The sequence below is a fragment of the Primulina huaijiensis genome, chromosome 6, assembly GCF_012295235.1.
Source record: "Primulina huaijiensis isolate GDHJ02 chromosome 6, ASM1229523v2, whole genome shotgun sequence".
Classification (NCBI taxonomy): domain Eukaryota; kingdom Viridiplantae; phylum Streptophyta; class Magnoliopsida; order Lamiales; family Gesneriaceae; genus Primulina; species Primulina huaijiensis.
This window is the reverse complement of record NC_133311.1, coordinates 11,950,451-11,972,852: the sequence shown is the minus strand read 5'-3', so window position 1 is coordinate 11,972,852 and position 22,402 is coordinate 11,950,451. Positions and strand designations below refer to the sequence as shown.

The following is a 22,402-nucleotide window of genomic DNA, read 5'->3' as shown; positions in this document are numbered from 1 at the left end:
CTTTCTTTTTCATTGTACAGAACGTACACAAGACTTCCAAATGTATGCAAATGAGAATAATCTGCCGGCTTCTCGGTCCACATCTCCATTGAAGTCTTCAGATCAATTGACACTGAAGGAGAACGATTGATAATATAACAAGCGATTTTGACTGCTTCCGCCCAAAATGACTTGTCTAGACCCGCAATCCTTAACATAGATCTTGTTCTGTCCAACAAGGTTATGGTTCATCCGCTCCGCCTCCCCATTCTGTTGAGGTGTATAAGCTATCGTGAACTGTCTTTTGATGCAATTATGTTGGCAAAATGCATCAAATTCATCACTGGTATATTTTCCTCCATTGTCAGTCCTTAGACAATTGATTTTTTTTCATAATCAAGTTCAACCCGCGCTTTGAAATCTTTGAAGATCTGGAAAACATCTGATTTCTTCTTGATTGGATACACCCAACATCTCCTAGAGAAATCATCAATGAACGAGACAAATTATCTCGCTCCTCCTAGGGATACAACCGGTGCTTGTCAAACATCCGAATGAATCAGCTCCAATATGCTTTTGTTTTTGGCGAAGTGCCAAACTTTAATCTTTGTTGTTTACTGGTATCACAATGTTCACAAAAAGGTAATGACACTTTTGTAAGTCCCATTGATTTCCAAGGCATAATCATTTCTCATGAATACAGATCCTCCCGAGACTTGTTCAAAATGATCAAATAATTCTCTCCGAGACCTTATGTGCCTCATCAGTCCTGAATCCATAATCCAAGTATCACAAAATTTGTGCATGCTTTCTGCAATTGTTGCCGCTTCGCTGAATAATATTTCACCGCCGCCTGAAGTACTAGCCACATTTTCTTGAGAACTCTTCTGGATACTCGTACACTCTTTCTTGAAGTGTCATTTACCGCCACATTTAAAACAGTAAATATTTTTTTTCTTACTTCTTGACTTTGATCTACCTCGTCTTTGGCTCTCACTAGAGTCATGGTCCATAAATCTTCCTCTTATCATCGGTAAAGCCTCTGTCTGCTTTGAAGTTACCAACCTATCTTTCTTATTTTTTTGCCGGCTTTCTTCTCCGAGAACCGCAGTTAAGACATCGTGGAATTATAGAGAGCCTATAAGAATATTGTTGGTTAGGTTGATAACAAGTTGATCATATGAATCTGGTTGAATTAGAAGCTCTGCACGTTCATTTTCCTATATTTTATTCTCCATAGAAGTGAGTTGGCAAATAAAGTATTTAATGTGTTGATATGGTCGGTCATCGATGAAGATTCCACCATCCGAAGAGTATAAAGCCTTCTCTTTAGGAAAATATTGTTGTGTAGTGACTTGATCTCGTACATCTTTGTTAGAGTATCCCAAATAAATTTTGATGTTTTTATCTCAAAAATACTTGACAGTACTTCGTCTGTTACAGCCAAGTGTAAATTAGCAACAACATTATCATTCATCTCATTCCACTTTCCACCGTCCGTCATTTCCACCTATCTATATCCAATAGCCACCAAACAATTCTCCTTTCTTAGAACTGCTTGTATCTTTATTTTTCTTAACATAAAATTACTTCCATTGAACTTTGTTATCTTGTACCTGGTCTCCATTATGTCTACAACAATTTAGTAGACTAGACAAAATAATTTCGCCTTAATAAAAAATCTTTAAAAAACTTTTCTGATTTGGAAGAGATCAGTTTAGGCTGCAACCACATATCATACTCATATTTTTAAGAACTCTTAAACCAAGGCTTTGATACCACTTGTTAGTCTCACGTGCGACAACTTGAGATAATAATATCAAAATAAAATATAAAACTGGATACCGATATTTATGTGGAAAACCCTTAAAAATTATTAAGATATAAACCACGGACAAGATGAAAAGAATTTATCTATAATATTTTATGGTGTACAACCGCTCACTGTCTTTCCAAATAAAATACACTCTCTCTTAATACAGGAGAACAAACACTTCATAAATATTATAGAACTAAGCACTCAAATGTTATAAAATGAGAGAGAACTCGATGAAAGGATGAAGGAAATGATCAATTGATGCATCTATTTATAGCAGAGCTCAATATTGTGAAACCGCGTTTTTCTTCGTCAATTTTGCCAACCATGTTTTTTCGCTGCAAATGATGAGTTGACTTTTCTTTCATAATTAATATGACTTTTCCAACCTTTTCCGACACTCCGGATATCATCCTCTCAAGGAAGAACCATCAATTTTTTTCTCATATGTGAAAAGTTCATGATTTCCCCCTTTCGCACATTGTTATTTTGTCCGCAATACTTGAAGTGCATTCAACAAACTGCTTGTGGGTAAACTATTGCATTTTGGTAAACTGTTAATTCCCTTTCTTCTTTTTCTATTGGGATTATTTCTCTCTAGCATAGAAGGTATCTTTTACTCTTAAGCATGTTATTGGAAAGTATATTTGATAAAAAAAAATGTTCATGATAGTCTCGAGTTAGTATTGTTTTATTCTCCTGAATGAAGAATCCTTGCCACAATTGTGAAGGACTAGAATCTGGTGGCCGTTACTCGTATCTGTTGGACACCAAAAATTTTCCTCTTTAATCTCAACTTTGGCCTTATATTTCTTGGAAGGATATTGGCTCAAAGCCATTAGCTTATAGATCTTTCATTTGGCTCTGAACTGCATTTGTCATTTATTACCTATTCTTCTGGAGGCTCATTTTTATATGAAAGGAGCAATTCTCCACATTGACATTACATTAATCGAAGTTCTGAAACTGCTATTCCGCATTATCTTAGTATAATTATCCGAGACACCGATTCTGAAGCTCTCCTTTTCCCTTTCTCCCACATGCGAGCATGCAATATATTATTTTATCCAGTAGCCCTTTACTTCATCAGGTGCTTTGATGACTATCACTGCCTTTAGTTACGAGGCTTATGATGCATTAAAGAGTCACCATCATAGGCATATGAGGCTATGCTTTTCCCTTTCTCCCACATTGACATTTCAATTGCTTTTTTGCACTGGTTGGATTCATGTGGTTATATTACATCTTAAGCTAAAACACCCTTCGTAGTGCTGTTTTTTTTAGTGTGGCTCTAGGAGATCAGTTGCTCAAATTAAAGCTGGTTTTGTAGCTCGTGTTGGTCGTCGGAAAGCTGGAATTGTTGGTCCCACTTGCGGTAATTTGAGATAATAAAACCCAAAAATAAAGAATAAACTAGACACCGAGATTTACGTGGAAAACCCTTAAAAATTATTAGGGTAAAAACCATGGCCAAGATGAAAAAAATTTCCATTATAATATTTTGTGGTGTACAACTCACTCACTGTGTTACTAAAGGGAACACACACTCTTTTAATACAGGAGAACAAACACCTCACAAATATTATAGAATGTTATAAGATGAGAGAAAACTCGAAGAATGGATGATTTCAGAATGAAGGGGGGAGCTCTATTTATAGAGCCCCTTGACTGTGTGAATACGCGTTAAAAAACGCGTATTCATATTTCCACGAAATTTCTGCGCATCCCACGTTTTTTTATTTCTTTCTTTGATTGGCCCCATTTCTTTGTCAACCTTTTCTGAAAAGTCTTTGCCGACATTTCTCTCACTTGGAGATTTGATTGAGAATCAAACACATCTCCACACCTCCTTTCAATCTTGCCATTCTCTGCTGCTGACCTTTCCGCTAGACCACTTGAGGATCTACACCACTCAAACTTATCAGTGTTCACTGGCTTTGTCAGAAAATCAGCTATGTTATCTTTTGTATGGATCTTCTGCATATCCACGCTTCCTTCCTCTACTACTTCCCGCACAAAGTGAAATTGGACTCCAATGTGTTTAGTCCTGGAATGAAAAGCTGGATTCCTTGCAATGTGCAAGCCACTCTGACTGTCACAAAACAAAGATAATTTCTCTTGTTTGTGCCCGATCTATTCCAATAACCTTTTAATCCATATTGTCTCATTGCAAGCTTGAGTAGCTGCCATATATTCTGCCTCTGTTGTAGATAACACCACAACTGTCTGCAATTTTGAAACCCAGCTGACTGCTCCCCCTGCAAGTGTAAACATATAACCATTAGTAGATTTCCTCTTATCAGGATCACCTGCATAATCTGAATCGACATAGCTCCTGAGTGTAAAATCTGATCCTCCATAACATAATGCAACATTCGATGTACCCTTAATGTATCTAAGGATCCTCTTAACAGTGCTCCAATGCTCTCGACCAGGATTCGCCATATACCGACTAACTGCTCCCACTGCTTGAGCAATGTCTGGTCTTGTACAGATCATAGCGAACATCAAACTTCCCACTGCTGATGCATATGGTACTCGAGACATTTCAATCCTCTCTGCTTCACTGCTAGGACACATCTCGGAGGATAACTTGAAATTAACAGAAAGAGGGGTAAAAATTGACTTACTATCTTGAATGTTGAAGCGTTGCAAGACTTTCTTCAAATAATTTTTCTGGGAAAGCCAAATCTTTCTGTTACTTATATCTCGGTGAACTTGCATCCCTAGAATCTTGTTTGCTGATCCCAAGTCCTTCGTATCAAATTCCCTAGCCAACTGTGCCTTCAATCCTTGGATCTGATCTTTGTTGGGGCCTGCTACCAACATGTCGTCTACATACAACAACAAAATGATATAATCATCACCAGACCTCTTGAAATACGTACAAGGGTCTGCACTCAGTCTGTTGTATCCAAGGCTCATGATATAGGAATCAAATCTCTTGTACCAACACCTCGGCGCCTGTTTGAGACCGTACAGAGATTTGTTCAACCTGCAAACCAAGTTTTCTTTGCCTTTTTTCGCAAAACCTTCTGGCTGGAGCATATAGATTTCTTCTTCAAGATCTCCATGAAGAAACGCCGTTTTCACATTTAGATGTTCTAGATGTAGGTCAAACACCGCACACAATGCTAGAACTACTCTGACTGTTGTAAGCTGAACCACAGGAGAAAATATCTCATTGAAGTCAATGCATTCTTTCTGAGCATACCCTTTTACGACCAATCTAGCACGATACCGCTCCACTTGGTTATTGCCATCACGCTTGATCTTATAGACCCATCTGTTTCCAATGACTTTCCTTCCTCGTGGTAATGTAACAAGATCCCAAGTTTTATTCTTGTCTAATGCCTCCAACTCTTCTTGCATTGCTATCATCCACAAGGATACATCCGAGCTTTGAGTAACCTCGTGTAAACTCGATGGCTCACCATCCTCTGATAATAGACAATATGCAATGTTACTTTTAGTGACATAATCTAAAAGCCAACCTGGTGGTCTTCTGTCTCGAGTTGACTGCCTCACATTAGAAAACTCAGACTCAACTTGTTCTTGTTCTTCGTGCTCTGGTACTGCTTCACAAGAAACTTGACTTTCGTCCGTCTTATTTTTCACCTGAAATATAGTAGTTTCTGAATTCGGTGTGCCTTTGTCTCCCTTTACTTTATCTTTCTCGAAGATAACATCCTTGCTAATGACAAGCTTGTGCACAGTAGGATCCCACAAGCGAAACCCCTTTACTCTATCAGCATAACCCAAGAAGATACATTTTCTGGATTTCAAATCCAACTTCGATCTTTCTTGCTCATTGTACAGAACGTACACATGACTTCCAAATGGATGCAAATGAGAATAATCTGTCGGCTTCCCAGTCCACATCTCCATCGGAGCCTTCAGATAAATCGCCACTGAAGGAGAACGATTGATAATATAACAAGCGATTTTGACTGCTTCCGCCCAAAATAACTTGTCTAGACCCGCAGTCCTCAACATAGCTCTTGTTCTGTCTAACAAGGTCCTGTTCATCCGCTCCGCCACTCCATTCTGTTGAGGTGTGTAAGCCGTTGTGAACTGTCTTTTGATACCTTCATGTTCACAATATGCATCAAACTCGTCACCGGTATATTCTCCTCCATTGTCAGTCCTCAGAGACTTGATTTTCTTTTCTGAATCAAGTTCAACCCGCGCTTTGAAATATTTGAATACTTGGAAAACATCTGATTTCTTCTTGTTCGTATACACCCAACATCTCCTAGAGAAATCATCAATGAACGAAACAAAATATCTCGCTCCTCCTAGGGATACAACAGGTGCTTGCCAAACATCCGAATGAATCAGCTCCAATATGCTTTTACTCCTGGCAGTAGAAGTGCCAAACATTAATCTGTGTTGTTTACTGGTAACACAGTGGTCACAAAAGGGTAGTAACACTTTTGTAAGTCCTGGCAGCAACTTCCGTTCTGAGAGAATTTTCAACCCCCGTTCTGACATATGTCCGAGCTTTCTATGCCATAACACTGTTAATTCTTCTCCTGAATCAATTGATGCAACAGCTAGTTCTGTCTCTGTGTGTTTCTCCCAAAAGAACATACAGATTTGCAGCAACCTTTTACGCCTTCATAACCACAAGCGCGCCTTTCACAATTTTCATGATCCCATTCTCGATACGAGTTTTGCACCCGATGTCATCCAATTGCCCCAAGGGCAAAAGATTTTTTGTCAGTCCTTTCACATGTTGTACTTACTGTATGGTGCGAATGGTGCCATCAAACATTTAATTTTGATAGTACCGACCCCAGCGATTTCCAAGGCATGATCATTTCCCATGAATACAGATCCTCCTGAGACTGGTTCATAATTATCAAACCATTCTCTCCGAGACATCATGTGCCCCGTCGCTCCTGAATCCATAATTCATGTGTCACAAAATTTGTGTCTGCCTTCTGCAACTGTTGCTGCTTCGCTGAATAATCTTTCACCACTACCTGAAGTACTGGCCACATTTCCTTGAGACCTCTTCTCGATACTCGTACACTCTTTCTTGAAGTGTCCTTTAACGCCACATTTAAAGCAGTAAATATTTTTCTTCTTACTTCTCGATTTTGATCTACCTCGTCTTCGGCTCTCACTGGAGTCACGGTCCATAAATCTTTCTCTTATCATCGGTAAAGCCTCTGTCTGCTTCGATGTTACCAACCTATCTTCCTTGTTCTTGCGTTGGCTTTCCTCTCCGAGAACCGCAGTTAAGACATCGTCGAATTTTAGAAAGCCCATAAGAATATTGTTGGTAATGTTGATGATAAGTTGATCATATGAATCTGGAAGACTTTGAAGTAGAAGCTCCGCACGTTCATTTGCTCCTATTTTATGCCCCATGGAAGTGAGTTGGGCAAATAGGGTATTTAGTGTGTTGATATGGTCGGTCATCGATGAAGATTCCGCCATCCGAAGAGTGTAAAGCCTTCTCTTTAGGAAAATCATGTTGTGTAGCGACTTGACCTCGTACATCTTTGTCAGAGTATCCCAGATAACTTTGGCTGTTTTTATCTCAGAGATACTTGACAGTACTTCGTCTGCTATAGCCAAGTGTAAATTGGCAACCGTATTGTCATTCATCTCATTCCACTTTCCATCATCCGTAATCTCCACCGGTCTATCTCCAATAGCCGCCAAGCAATTCTCCTTTCTTAAAACTGCTTGTATCTTTATTTTCCACAGCATAAAATTGCTTTCGTTGAACTTTGCTATCTCGTACCTGCCCGCTATTATGTCTACAACAATTTTAGTAAACTGAACAAAATAATCCCGCCTTAAATAAAAAATCTCAAAAAATCTTTTCTGATGTGGAAGATCAGTCTAGGCTGTAACCACAGAGCATACTCAGAATTTTAAGAAATTTTAAACCAAGGCTCTGATACCACTTGTTGGTCCCACTTGCGGTAATTTGAGATAATAAAATCCGAAAATAAAGAATAAATTGGACACCGAGATTTACCTGGAAAACTCCTAAAAATTATTAAGGTAAAAACCATGGCAAGATGAAAAGAATTTCCACTATAATATTTTGTGGTGTACAACTCACTCACTGTGTTTCCAAAGAGAACACACACTCTCTTAATACAGGAGAACAAACACCTCACAAATATTATAGAATGTTATAAGATGAGAGAAAACTCGAAGAATGGATGATTTCAGAATGAAGGGGGAGCTCTATTTATAGAGCCCCTTGACTGTGTGAATATGCGTTAAAAAACGCGTATTCATATTTTCACGAAATTTCTGCGCATCCTACGTTTTTTTATTTCTTTCTTTGATTGGCCCCATTTATTTGCCAACCTTTCTGAAAAGTTTTTGTCGACGGGAACTTGATGACTTTGGTTGTTCTTTATTTCACAGCTTTGAAGTTTCTGTTTCATACCCAAGATACCTTTACTTGTTTTGGCAGTGAAAATGAGCTTTTGGAATCTATTGCTTTTGTATTGTGGTGGTTTCTTTGCCTATGGAATTGTCAAATTCTGATGATGCATATAATTGACAGCAATAAATTTTAGTTTATTTGTAAAGTAATGATAATAAAGATGAAATTGACTCCAAATGCTGAAGGAAAAAACCACTTGAAACTGAGTACGACGAAGCGTTCTACAATGTAATAATAAGTGTAAATTTGAAATAAAAATTATAAAAAAAAATTTATATTATAATTGTAATACTAAGATGTAAATCTTTTAAAACATAAAATATATTTTCCAGAAATTATAGTAAACATGCTTAAAAAACGTTCCACATTCCACAATTGATTTTTTTGGGGATCCACCAGATGTGATCACCAAAGTACATCATTCAGGGTTTTGCTGAGTTTATCAAAAACTAGTTGTGCGCTACTATGAGCCTTTAAAATCAAGGGACAAGAACAGCGGAAGGGAAGAGCTATGGAGGAGGCAACATGGGTGGGCATAGCAGCTATCGCTTCTCGATTCCCCGAGTTCAGCCTTGAGGACAAAGCCGCTCTTGCAGGGGGGATGGTGTTGATACGAGCTTACCAAAAGTGTCACAACCCATCATAAAATATGTGTATTCTAGAAAGGGAATGCGACATGCGTGTTCTGACAGGCGAGGTCGAGGAATGAATATTACTAAGGGCAGAATCAGTTAGGATATTCTGTTGACAAAATTTATCTCCCACGTATTATCTATATAGAGGGAACATTATTTTATCTGAATTTTCTTGCTTCTTTCTGCTCCAGACTACGATTTATCTCCAATAATTTAGGTGGTTGCGTCAGACTTTGATAATCAGTTTCCCTCCCTGGCATTAGCTCCTCACATCTACATCACTCGATTGCGGATTAAATTCGAAAATCGTCTTACTTCATCCAGAAAATTTATATTTCAATCAATCGCATAACAGAACCAATTGAAATTATATGAAACAGTTTAGTCTATCAACCAATTCAACACATTTAGGGCATGCAATCATTGGACAAGTATAATAATGATCAAGAGGCACAACACAATCTAAGGCCATTTTACTAGAGAAACTGTTTCATAGTTCTTCTCATGTCTATGCTTAATGTTTCCAACACAACCAAAACAAGAGAGTATTATTCATTCTCATCAAACCTCGTCTCATCAACCATCATCACCACCATAGTACATGTCGAAACCGCATCTTTTTACATGGATCCGGCAGCGGCAGCAACTTGGCTTAGTAACTAAAACAGCTCCGTGAAGCCAATTTTTTTTTCCACCGCATCATCTATTAGACTTGTGTTTGAATATGTGATCCTTGTAGAACTTTAGTTCTGCTATGCTTTCTTTTATGTCATCCATGGCTCGGTGTTTGTTTTCCTTTTGAGGAGCCCTTCTGTTATCTGGTAAAACCCATATTCGATTACTAAGATATCACCAACTCGGTAACGTAAACCTTGGTAAGAAGATTACTATAATTGTAAGGACAAATGAGAAATGAAGGCTCTTTTAACGAAAATTTGATCTATGATACACAAAAGGGAAGAGAGGTTGGTTAATTATATATGTCTGATACTGAAGATACAAAAAGAGGGTAAAATGTAGGGAGAAAAAAACAGAATTGCAGCATGAATTGAATAGCTAACTAGCAAATTTGTCACCTCGTGGGTACCAACGGACACACAGCGCCTTGACACTGCTGACATCCACAAGGATGTGAGAAAAAAGGCCAGCCAAATTTGGCATGTATTTCTGTCACAAGAAAATTTAATAACATGAACACCAGAATTCTTCAAGCTAGGCAAACAGAGTGAGAAACCAAGTCGAAATTATCAATTGCATACTTAATTCAATCCATGTCCAGATATACTAACTCAACCAAGTCCTCTCCCTTGCAGTTCAAGAACAGAGTTTCAATGATTATCGAAACATCTGCAGCTCACTTAGGTGCTGCATTCCCCTAGAATTCCATCTTTTATGGATTATATTCTCAAAATTGAATTTAAGTAATTAAAGATCTTATTTTTTTATTCTACGAATGCGACTCCGTATTTTCTATTCTTTATAAATATGTTTTTTTTTCATCTGCTAAATAGTAGCATTCTCTATCTCTCCTCTTCAAGTCCTTTCATTTTGAAATAACCAGGTAATAAAAAATTTAATGATTCACAAGCTCTAGGGGCATGCCAAAACTCATAATAGCAGCATTATCTCTCTCTCCTCTTCAAGTCCTTTCATTTTGAAATAACCAGGTAATAAAAATTTTAATGATTCACAAACTCTAGGGGCATGCCAAAACTCATATATTAAAAAATTATCCACAATGACTTTCATGCAAGTAATTCCTAAAATAAGATATTTTTCCACTGAGATTTCCTTACCTTCAAATATAGAAGATAACAATGATTTTCATGCAAATAATTCCTAAAACAAATTTATGTCTTTCCAATGAGATTTCCTTACCTTCAAAAACAGAAGATCCGTATAGATTGAATTTCCAGCAATAAGAGGTGTGTATGTGCCCACGTGTCTCTTCACAAACTCCATAACCTACATGGATGCAAGAGAACACACAACTGAGAAATTCTCCGTATATTTAAATTAAGTCAAGCTTAGAACACTCATTGTGCACCAACGTTGACCTTTCCCAGTCTGTTAATGATCAACAAAATGTAGTTGGATAGCAACAGTTATATAACTCATTAAATCAGAGTAATAATTTATACAAATAACTCCCATCAACATCTCATGGAAAACCTTCTGCATCAAAACTATTTGGGTTGAAGGGGACTGCCAGGGACATTCATTGATAAGAGACAAAAAAGAAAGACTAAAATCCACATGAGAGAAATGCACCAGGGAACCTTAAGGCAATGCCTTCTTAAACATTAAGCAATTAAGATATATTTTCGTAATGCCATTGACTTGAAGCTTTTTACAGGAATAACGGAACAAATACCTGCTTTTCAGCATCTTGTTCAGTAATTGAACTCTGAAGAACCTTCTCCGTCAAGCCTAAGTACCATGAAACTTTAAATAAGTTTTTGGATGTAAAAAGAAACTCAAAATCAATTTCATTTTCTAATTATAATAAAAAGTTTTTGCTTAGAGTGTGAGATTATCTTAATCTCTTTGTATATCACATCAATGCCCAAGAAAATTACCAGGTAAATTCTTCCACTCTTACAAGCAATGCGGTTATTACTCTCTAACACAAATTTATCTCCAGCCTTTGAGAATAACCTCCAATGATACCAATTCAAGAGGATGGTTCCAATCAGTATCACAAATTCAAATGGGCAGGCGGAGGTGGTTACATCATGGCCCAGGCCCTACCACAACTAAAGATACCTATGCTGCCTAACGTGCCAAAAAGGGCAAAGCGATGGTGTGATTTATTACCGATCCAAAACTGTGAACCATCAAGGAAGTATGCGACTAAGAAAGCACATCTTACTGTTTTGAAATTCATTTGAAAATGTGTCACAAGAAGGAACAAGTCAATTACATCACAATTCCAAGACTAAATTGTGGCAAGAGATGGACTCATTCTATGATAGAAAGGGAAATCATCCAAATGATGCCATTAAATTCACCATATGATCAAAATGCAACAGAGCACAGAGATTTTATTCTGAATAAGCTTTATTTTAACATTGATTAATTGTAAAACTTGCTTTCGAATTAGTGGCCTTTAAAAGGCTAAACAAGCTTAATTTCCTATTAGATTCGGATAAGTTAGGCGTCCAAGCATGTTTTTTATACATATATTCCTCCAAACTTTGAGTGCTTCTTGCCATAAGAAAAATTTCTCTAGCTTTTTATCCTTGGAGATAAATTTCTGAACTTATCAATGGAATGACAGTGGCATTCATACCAGGATATCTGATGGCATTCATACCGGAGACCATTTATTTTGTCTTGGACTCTTGGATATAGACGATTTGTTGATGTACGCTTCAAAACATCTAAGATCCTGAGTCGTTAAGCCAATTGGTAGAGGTAGAGTTACTAATGTTGTTTTTGGTTATGTTTTAACTTTTGAGCCATATTCTTTTAGTCAATTGAGGCGGCATTTATTATTATTTATTATTAGTATTCATGTTTGTGAAGTCATCTCAGATTTGTGGAGTGTGTACTCTGATGAGATGCAATTCACAATCCTTCGATTGTGAAATCATTAGATCCTTCAAGGTTAATAATTGTCTTTAAACTTTTCTGGGTTACGAAACCTGTTTACATGTGATCTCGTGAACTGTGGCATGATATTTCCAGATGTTCAAAGCCTAACTAGTGTTGCATCATATCTTGTATATCATCATTCAAGCAAACTCAATAAAGAGAATTATTTTCTTCCAATTTCTTGATTCTTTATCTTTAAGGCTGAGTTTGGATTGATAAAGGTATTTTGAATAAATTGATTTCAAAATCAATGAATTCGAAATGACAACTCCTACACAAAATTTCAAGGGCATCGAAATATGAACTGAAAATGTATTAAATTTGAAACATCAAGTTCAAATTCTAAAATTTTAACTTGTCTCCAATCATGCATTATTAATGTGGATGATAGATTTTAAATTAATACATACCACTTGCTGAATGATGTTGTTGGCACCATTCTCCCATTTTATCCAGACACTCCTTTGTTTGATGAATAATTAAATCAGGACCCTATTGGAAAAAAAAGAATGAGATACTAGTTATATAAGTTAACAAAAATAGCCATATCACAAGAGAAAAAATCTGGACTACTAGTGGAACAACAAAATTGAGTTTCAAATGCAATAATATAATAGAGCAAATGGATAGCAACCATACCTCGATCGACTTAGTTAAATTTCCATCAGTTATCACACAAGCAATTTCCAGAATTCTGTCGTATTCGATATTCAAACCTACATAAACCGAAAATACAAGGGATTGTACAGTCATTCTGGAATATATTTCTGTAACACTTCAGAAGCAGTTGTGCCACATGCCCATTCCCAGTTAGACATGAACTCATACAAGTGCATTATGAAAATGATTCCTTCACCATTTGTTATTCCTTTTCATTTTTTCGAAGTTATAAATAAGAAAAGAGACAAAGATAGAAAGTAACAGAAAATATCAAATAGTGATTTAGGCTCAACAAATTCATCTATAGCACATGACAAATAATTTTCATTGAATAATTTTTGTACAGTGCCATGAGGTCAAAAAGGTTTTTAATTGTTAACACCAAATCTAAAAAACTATGCGTTAATTTCATATGAATATCACTTGTATTATTGCTATACTCGACCGTGGCTTTTTCTCTTCAATTTTTTAATTTTGACAATTGGAAATGATATATCATTTCAATGTTTCAATTAAAATATATCGGAGTGATCCTATTTTGTCTATAAAAGAAATTATTGTCCCACAAGCCAATAATGCTCTAGCAAAGCTGCTTCACTTTTTTTTATCGAAGACTGATTGTAATCTTAAGTTCGGTCCAAGAACCTTATTTTTCGATACATTGGCCAACATCAATTTGGAATAGGGATGTAGAATAGTTGTTTTAGAATAAAATGCTATTTCGATGAAATTAGATTTCACTTAAAATCTATCAAAAATCAAGGCTTTCTCTACTCTATATAATTCTTATCTAAACTGAAGTTCTTTCCCACTTGACTACGAAAGTCTCATTCTATAAGTCTTATGCATGCGTATGCATGTGAGTTGCTTATCAAACTGTTTTTAGCCTTAAATATTTGTCTTAATCCTTCAAACTTTGGGCTGTTTCCTGAGCTCAGACAGTCCAGTTATGATTCATTTCAATTTGGAGTCTTGACTATCCTTAAACTATATTTTCATTTTCAAACCACATTTTCTGAATGTTGATTTCCCAAATTCTTTCAATATGAGTTGATTGAACTCCTAACTTCTCAATACCTCAAAATTTTTGAACGTATTCTCCGATGAATCAATACTCAGATAACTAGCTTAGGCCATATTTAGGAAATTTCCAGCACGATATGATTCATAAGCTCCAAGTGTTATAAGATCTCTCAAACAAAAATCTTGTAATTATTCACTCACTAAAAGTGAGAGAGTACTAAAAACTCAAAGTATCAATACGGGTAACCTTGATTTTTTTTAAAAGTGCACAAAATACCTTTCTATTTTAATTTTGAATTTGATCACATCTTATCTTAGAAAGAACCAAAAACTCTGATATCTCCTATAAGCTATATTGCATTTTATAAAATATTTTAAGAGCTATAAGCTTTGCCAAACACCCAATATCCCAGAAAAAGATAGGCTTGGGCTCCTGAATAAAACTACCGTGCATAAAACCATATTTCTGCTTACGGAATAGGTTAAACTCCTCACACGGGCAGTTGTTTCAAGCATCAGGCACCGGCAAAGGCCCCAAAGAAATAAATTTAGAGCTTTACATAGACATACCTGACCAAGCAGAGCTGGTACAAGGAACCTAGCTCTTAATTCAAATGAATGACAACACTTTGACGGGATGTCAGCCTGTGGAATGAGGCGACCGAAAATATTCACTACCAACGAAAATACTAGGTAGCAGCTAGACCCATAGTTATTTAGGGCGCAAGACACACTAAATCACTAGGGTACCCTGGAGCCTGAGGCGCAAAGCGAAGCGCACACTTTATTTGAAATAAAGTGCATTTGGCATAAATTTTAAAATTCAATATATATACGTGATTTATACTATAAATCTATAATATTACATAAATTAAATATTTTTCACAAAGATAGCAAACATTATAAATAAAAATTCATTAATAGATAATGTAGCATAAATTATAACTAGAAAAAAAACTTCAAATATCTAAATCATCAAATTCCTCTTCATCCTCCTCAATTATAGCATCATTATAATCGTCTTCCAAAACTATGCTGAGTCATTAGAGTAGAAGAAATTAGAGTAAAAGTTTGCATATAAGATTATGGTATCATCAAATTCTTCTTCATCTTACTCAAATATATCATCATTATTATTGGGGGAAGATGACAGTAAAAGTTTGCATAGAGGACTTCTGAACTTTCTAATAAAAAAGTCTTGCATAAATGAGTGACAACATGGTTCTTTTATCATTAAATAGTCATGAGCTTTGCTAATTGGACTTCAAAATTGGTTGAGCTCGAGTTAATTTTTATTTACTTACAAAATATCAGTCTACTTCTTTAAAGTGCACGTTTCTGCGTCTCTCGGATGCCTTGCGCCTAAGCAGAGGCGCACGCTTTAAGCGTGCTTGTTTCAAGTGTTGCGCCAGGATAACAACCCAGGCGCAATGGGTGCGCCTGTCTGGGCCTGTAGCCTAGGCGCAGCCAGGCGCACGCTTTTAATAACTATGGCTAGACCATGTGCAATATATCATTACGTTGGGACCAGAAACAACCGTAGAAACTCTCACTCTGATGTACACATTTTTCTACAAGGTTTGGTACAAAATACGGATGCAAGGTTATTCGAACCTTGTCTCACCGTTTTGACAATATTTCTACAAAATAATGACCACACAAATAATCGCTTCTCTTTCCACCAGAACACCAAGGCAGACAAAAAGGAAAAGCCAACAGAAGTACATGTACATCTGAAATGATAAGGGTCTAGCAAATCTTGAACGTGGGGGAGGCTTGTACAAACAATGGAAGATGACAATATTTGACAAAAATCATTCCAATGTATGGAAGAAAACACCTAACATTGATCAAGAAACTTCAGTTGGGACCCAGGACATATAATTCTGGTAACAGTAAGGTTGATGTATCCATGTCACGAGTGAAAAAGCAATTCAGCAAGAAGAAGCTTACCAGTCATTTCCAAGTCAATCCACACAAGAGGCATCTTATACTCCACAGGAGTGGACTCTAAGTTTTGTTGATCTCCATTTGCATTCAAGCTTTCATCTCTTAAACTACTATTTTCCACTTTACCACTGTCTGCATCAAAAGTTCTTTTGTGACAGTTCAATTGACCATGGTAATGCAGCATAAAGTAAAACTTTCAATTTTAATGACAGGAAAAACAGTGGGTGAAGAATTTCATTAGCTTCAAAACTCTTGAAACCCCAACATTCCTCTATTCGGATTTCGGAAACAGGAATGATCAAAAAAACCTAGAGGTAGAAGAATAAAAAAGAAAAAGAAAAACGAATAGTACAAGCCTCTCCTTTTACGATTACCATCAGCAGCAGCAATTTTTAAATGGTCCCCAGGATCATCTACATCCAGCTCCAGCAATGAGAAATTATTCGCGAGCTGATTCATTTCTCCTGATAGCTGATGCTAACTAATGGCTCATCAAGCTCCTGAACTAAATAATACAGATGATCAGCAACCATTGCCCTCTTCTATGAAGTACTGAACACTAGTGATGGACAGCATGAAATCATTTTCTCCTTGTTTAACTTAATTTCGGAAGTAAGCTCACTAAATCCCAATGGAAAAACCATCTCAGTGTCTACAAATTACATGAAATACCGACGCATGGTCCTATAATCTATATTTTGGCAAAGAACCAAACAGTTGAAAAAGTGAAGAGTGGATCCAGGTGGAATAGAAGTTGATGAAGCTTACCTGCTCGAGGATACAGTCCTTGCACCGCGAAGGCGCGGCGGAACGAGAGGGCGGAGCAGAGAAGACGGAGAATGGCGACGGCCGAACCCTCTGATTCAAAAGATCAGTCACATTGACACTGTGGCAGTGGAGATGGCCCATANTCACTCATGCAATTGGAAAAAAAATTATATATAAATCTTGGCTAAACAAAATCGAGTAATTTAAATTTTATATATTCCATGAGACACCTGATATATATAGTCAACTCGTGCGTAAGATTATAAATAAATATTATTTTTATTCATTAACATATTTTCATTTCGACTATGTTTGATTTATTTATGTTATTTCATAAATTCCATGTGCATAAGATTGTTTTTCCACTCAGTTATTAATTTTTTGATTTATTTAAATGAGAAAGTTTTAAAAGGAGCTGGTTAAAACAGTGAAATGTGCAAAGATATTTTTTACGTTTAGAAAATATCGTGACTTAATAGTTTTTAAATAACACAAAAATAAAGATATAGAGAGAATTGTGATCTCCTTAAATTCGACTCGACTGGGATCCGAGTGTTGTAGCCAATTAATCAAATGACGGACCTATATTAAATACACTTAGGACCAAGGAAGAAGGCCCAATAACCTTCGCTGGGTTCGACTCACTTCTCTCTTTGCTCGAGAATATTTTTGTTAGGTAAAGTCTAGGCATTTGAGAATATTATTATTAAATAGTTGAGCACAGGGTTATCGAGCATCCGGATTAAAAAACTCTATGACCCGGATAGATATTTGAACGAAGATGAATAAAGTCCTATTTGTATAAAACTCTTGAACAAATGTTCCATTATTAAGGAAATAATCTCAACCATTTGAATTTATGAGATAAGAAAAAGATCAACAAAATTAAATATCCAGGGTAACTTACCATACTACAAACCTTTCCATACTAGAGTTCTTGCCATGTAAGAATTCTTGTCGTACAAGGTACTTTTTTTTTATTCTGTAAATATCAGGTACTTTACGAATTTTGATTCATTCACTCATTATTTACACGTAAACTATTATATCAAAACTCTTAAGTTTGTTCTCCAGACTGAGTTAAGCATCAAATGGACTACAATGGAAACACTTCTGACGCTCGCTAATGTTTACTCGTCCGTGTAGGATCCAGCTCGACTACAGTTAGCTCGGATAAGCTCAGGTCGGTTACCTCTTGACTCAGACGTCTCTGCTCGGATAACATTAAAACTATAAGGAGCGTTGAAGAATTTGGCTCACCTGACCGAACCCAAGGTACGTGAAATTTTTGGTATCATATATTAATGTCGTATGTGGAAACTTGAATAAACAAGAGATAAGATGATGAGAGGTAGAGGTAGACAAGGTGGCAAAAGAGGTCGTAGCCCAAATCGAGAAAGTGAAAATGAAGTAAGTATTAATCAAACTCGGATTGGTGAAAATAATGTTCCACCACCTCCTCCGTCCGATTTCAATATGGTTCAGGTCACTCAGTTGATCACTACCACTATAGAGTGGGTGTTGGCACAAAGACAAGCCAACAACCCTCCCCCACGCCAGAATGATGTTACGGAGGAAATGAGAAGACTTAAAGAAAAACTGCAACAACTACGAGAAGCTCAGGGAGGACCCCCTCCACCTCCACCCCTAGATGTCCCTTTTTCAGTGGAAGTACTAGTAGTTGCGCTCCCTCCACACATCCGATTTTACAGCATCGAGGAATACGATGGGAAATGAGATACCGACAACAATGGTTCAATCTGATAGTGCTTGGAAGCATTGCAACATTCCAAGACTTTAGTAGGATTTTCTCACACATATTCACTAGTAGCAAAAGGCAAACACTGACTACGTTGAGTTTATTCAGCATGAAGCAAGAAGAATATGAGATTCTCTGGGAATATTTCCAGAGATTCAATATCAAAGTGGTGGAAGTTCCCTCCGTTATGCCAGTGTTACTGTTCAGCACCTTCATCCAATGTTTGAGGCTAGCGGACCTCTTCAATTCACTGGTGAAAAAACCTCCCGTTGACTTCCAAAGCTCATTAAACAAGTAAAAAAAATACATCAATATGGAGGAAGCACAAACAGATCGGGTGGAAGAGCCCAAGAAATCCCCTCGGTCACAAAAGGAGGCCCGACTCGACTTCTTTGCTCGAACAATTTTCCGCATATACTCCGCTTAAAATGAGCAAGTACCGGGCTCTTGAAATTTGTGAACAGAGGCACCTCATTTAAAGATCATGAGGAAAAGATAAGGGTCCTCGAGCACCACCCTCCGACAAATATAGTTATTCCCACAATGATTATGGTCATACCATTGATAAATGCAAGCATTTGGCAGAGGAAATTTAGCTCTTAATTCGAAGGGATTCGGGCATGAAAGCAATATTGTTCCGTACCGTCGAAGATAATCGACAGCCCAAGAGAGCCAGGGAAGAAAGGAAACATCGTGGTTGGAGAAGGACACCAGAATTCTCGAGGCAAAGACCGCAGGGCCCTGCTCAAAACAATCATAGGGCGCCTTCCCGCTCCCCACCTCCACCTCGAGGAGTTATAAATATGATTTCTGGAGGACCTACTGTTGAGGAATCCAACCGAGCAAGGAAGACTAGCATTCGGACGATGAATAACTTGGAGATTGAGGAGAGAAAGGTCTGGACTAAGTTGGTGACATCATTTGGACCTGAATATATGAGAATGGTATGCGACCCCCACGAGGATGCTTTAATTATCTGAGCAATTGTAGCCAATTATGAAATAACTCAGATATTTATGTATTCGGACAGCTCTGTAAATGTGTTTGTAGAACCCAAAATCAGTACACGTAAAAATCATGCATTTATTAAATTGTTAAATTACTTTTTTAATCTTTAAAATGATTTTTAACGATACATCATTTACGATTTTGCATTATTACATGTTTATTTGATACACGTTAAAAATTTTTTCTCGAGTTTTATGTTTCAGGCGAATATTCGATGCGGGATTGGGAAAAGAGACATGTGACGATTTAGGCGATTCTTGAAAATGTGGTATTTTATTCCAAGTCAAGAAAATATTTATTTTAAATGATTTTTGGAATTTTAAGCATTTTAAAGCCTAATTTAATTTATTAGGTGATTTTTAGATTTTAAGCTTTTCAAAATTTCAAAGTTTAGTATTGGGGAATTTTAAGTCTTGAAATGATTTTTTATTTAAAACTTTGTTTCGGGTTAAATAATTAGGTTAGTATTATTTTATCACTAATTATTTAACTAAATAATTCTTTAGCCCATAATTAATTAATCAAGCAAAATTTTCACCTAATCTAATTACCCCACTCACGCACACACACAACACACACATACACGTTCAGATTTTTTTTTTTGAGAAAGCTAGGGTTCTAAATTCTCAGCAGCAGCCACCCCTTTCCCTTGCAAAATTTCTGAAGATTTACGTTGGTTTTCGAGCAAAAATCGTGAAGCAAGCGTTCCCCGATCATCTCCCACAGTCCACCGCGTCGGTATTCGTTATCTTCGAGCGTTTCAAAGCAAGGCATGTATATTCTTTTATTTTTCTACATCGATCTTGTCATAGTAAATATTTTGATATATATTGTGTGCAAAATCCGGTTATGTCATGCGAATTTTGAGCGAGAATGATTGGAATGGTTTTGAAACAGTTTTTAGATCTCAAAATTCGAATCTGTTGTCGTTTCGAATTCTGCGAAATTTCGGTCGGTTTTCTGGTAACATTTTTAAAATACAAAACGTAGTACTTTTTGATTCTTCGATTTGACAGTAAATTCGTAATTTTTGGACAAGATATGAGTGAGTTGTGATCATTCTCGTGTGACTGCTCAACTGTGTTGGTTTCAAAATTTTTCGCGCAGGGTGGTGCTCGGGCGCGAGATTTTACCGCTCGAGCACCAGGCCTTCTGGACGGGGTGCGCTCGAGCGGTAAGATTTTATCGCCCGAGCGCCAAGCTCTCTGGAAAAAAAAATTAAATTTTTGTCTTGGACAGGCATGCATAATGTATTAGTATGTTCGACATGCAAAGAAAATGTTTTATGTTTTTGAGGTACGCGAATTGTCTGTTGACCAATTATGAACGGGTTTGGAAGCCGGAGAACATGTCTAGGGACCTCTCCACCCCGGTAAAGTATGACCGGGTTTTGATCAGGATTGGAAAGCGGTAAACTATGACCAGGGACCAATCAATCCGGTAAAGTATGACCGGAGATCTTATGTATGTGGTAGTGGACATCCCTGCCAGCCCAGTACTGTGGTTTAGTCTGATTAGGTGCAATATTTATGGGTCATTTGCTTGAAAACATATCTCTATGCAAAATGATGATGATTATGCATGTTTAAGTATGTACGATGCAAGCACGTTTATGAAAATGTTTATGAATTGATGGCACGTCTATGTTTATGTAAGTATGTTCAAAGTTTAAATATTTATGTGCTGCTTTAAAACGCATGTGAATTTATTACGTATTATTCGTTCTTCTCAGTTTATACATGTTGAGTCTTTAGACTCACTAGACTTGATCGATGCAGTGAGAACGAGCTTGTGGAGACGAGAGGCGGGGACCAGTGAGTTGGCTCGGACTGTGTAGAGGCCTAACTCGAGGACCGCTAAAGTTTCAAGAGTTTTATGCATGATAAAATTGTTTACTCTGATTTTTAATGAAATTATTTTATGATGTTTTAAACAAATACTCGTAGCAAGTTTGTTTAGATTTCAAATATTTGTTCAAACGTTTTATTTATTTGGCATTTTGAATGAGAATTACTTATTTAAGAAAAATTTTATTTTCCGCAACTTTTAAATATGTTTAAAAGTACGGTACGTTACAGTGTTATTCAAAGAAGCCATAAATCAATTGGACTTGGGTAGGTATAAAGTAGAGCCCGTGGTGGCTGCTCTGTTTGGATTCACATGTACGCTGTTGAACCAGTTGGAATGATATACTTGCCCCTCTCCATGGGCGAAGGACATGCAAGGAAGATTCGAATAACCAATTTTATCATAGTCGAAGTGTAGTATCCAAACCTGGTGATCGGTACGGTTTAAGATTTCGTATGTTTATTGACTCCTTGGTTAAGTTTAAGTATAGTTTTGATGTTAAGAGTTAAGATTTATGATTTATAGTATTGTGGTTATAGATGATGTGTGGTGATACTGTAGTGTTGTTGCGATTAAATTCATGATAATTTGTATGTTGAGCCAATTGGTATGAGACCAATTGGAGTGGTTAGATAAGACATAGAGGTGTAACTTTCATGTTTTGAGTTTTGTTCAAATCATTGTGGAAGGTAAGCCAAAAGTGCCCTGAAGTGTGTCGTGTGTTTCGATGTTCCTCCAGTGACACATGTTGGGAGATTTAGCATAACCTTTTACTCAGACCTCCAAATGATTTGATATTTGGAGAGGTTCAAGAAAAGACATAGAGCTACAACTTTGTAGTTTACCATTTTTCCAAATTATGAAGGGAATAGGCGTTTCGGAGGCAATCTTTGGAGAAGCTGTGCGCAGAGTAACCAGAGTGCACCCGCACTCCAAAA

General features: G+C 36.9%; 1 protein-coding gene across 2 annotated transcripts; it reads right to left on the bottom strand.

The window, feature by feature from the left end:
- Positions 1–9,179: 9,179 nt before the first annotated feature.
- Positions 9,180–16,988, bottom strand: LOC140979444 (oligoribonuclease). Of its 2 annotated transcripts, none has more exons than XM_073444843.1 (9): positions 16,864–16,988; positions 16,456–16,586; positions 16,085–16,213; positions 13,088–13,164; positions 12,859–12,940; positions 11,226–11,281; positions 10,730–10,816; positions 9,928–10,018; positions 9,180–9,669 (listed from the first exon to the last, which is right to left on the bottom strand). In XM_073444843.1, the coding sequence occupies exons 2-9, from the start codon at positions 16,538–16,540 to the stop codon at positions 9,551–9,553; spliced, it is 726 nt and encodes a 241-aa protein (XP_073300944.1). In that variant the 5' UTR covers positions 16,541–16,586; positions 16,864–16,988; the 3' UTR covers positions 9,180–9,550. The 2 variants fall into 2 exon arrangements, with proteins under 2 accessions (XP_073300944.1, XP_073300945.1); XM_073444844.1 differs by having other exon boundaries at positions 16,456–16,581; positions 16,850–16,980.
- Positions 16,989–22,402: the final 5,414 nt, after the last annotated feature.

Coding starts and splice junctions, on each gene's coding strand:
- LOC140979444 (XM_073444843.1), bottom strand. CDS start 16,540: ATGAATCAGCTCGCGAATAATTTCTCATTGCTGGAGCTGGATGTAGAT. Junction 16,214..16,455: donor AAAAATTGCTGCTGCTGATG/GTAATCGTAAAA, acceptor CTTTTGATGCAG/ACAGTGGTAAAGTGGAAAAT. Junction 9,670..9,927: donor TGTCCGTTGGTACCCACGAG/GTGACAAATTTG, acceptor GGGTTTTACCAG/ATAACAGAAGGGCTCCTCAA.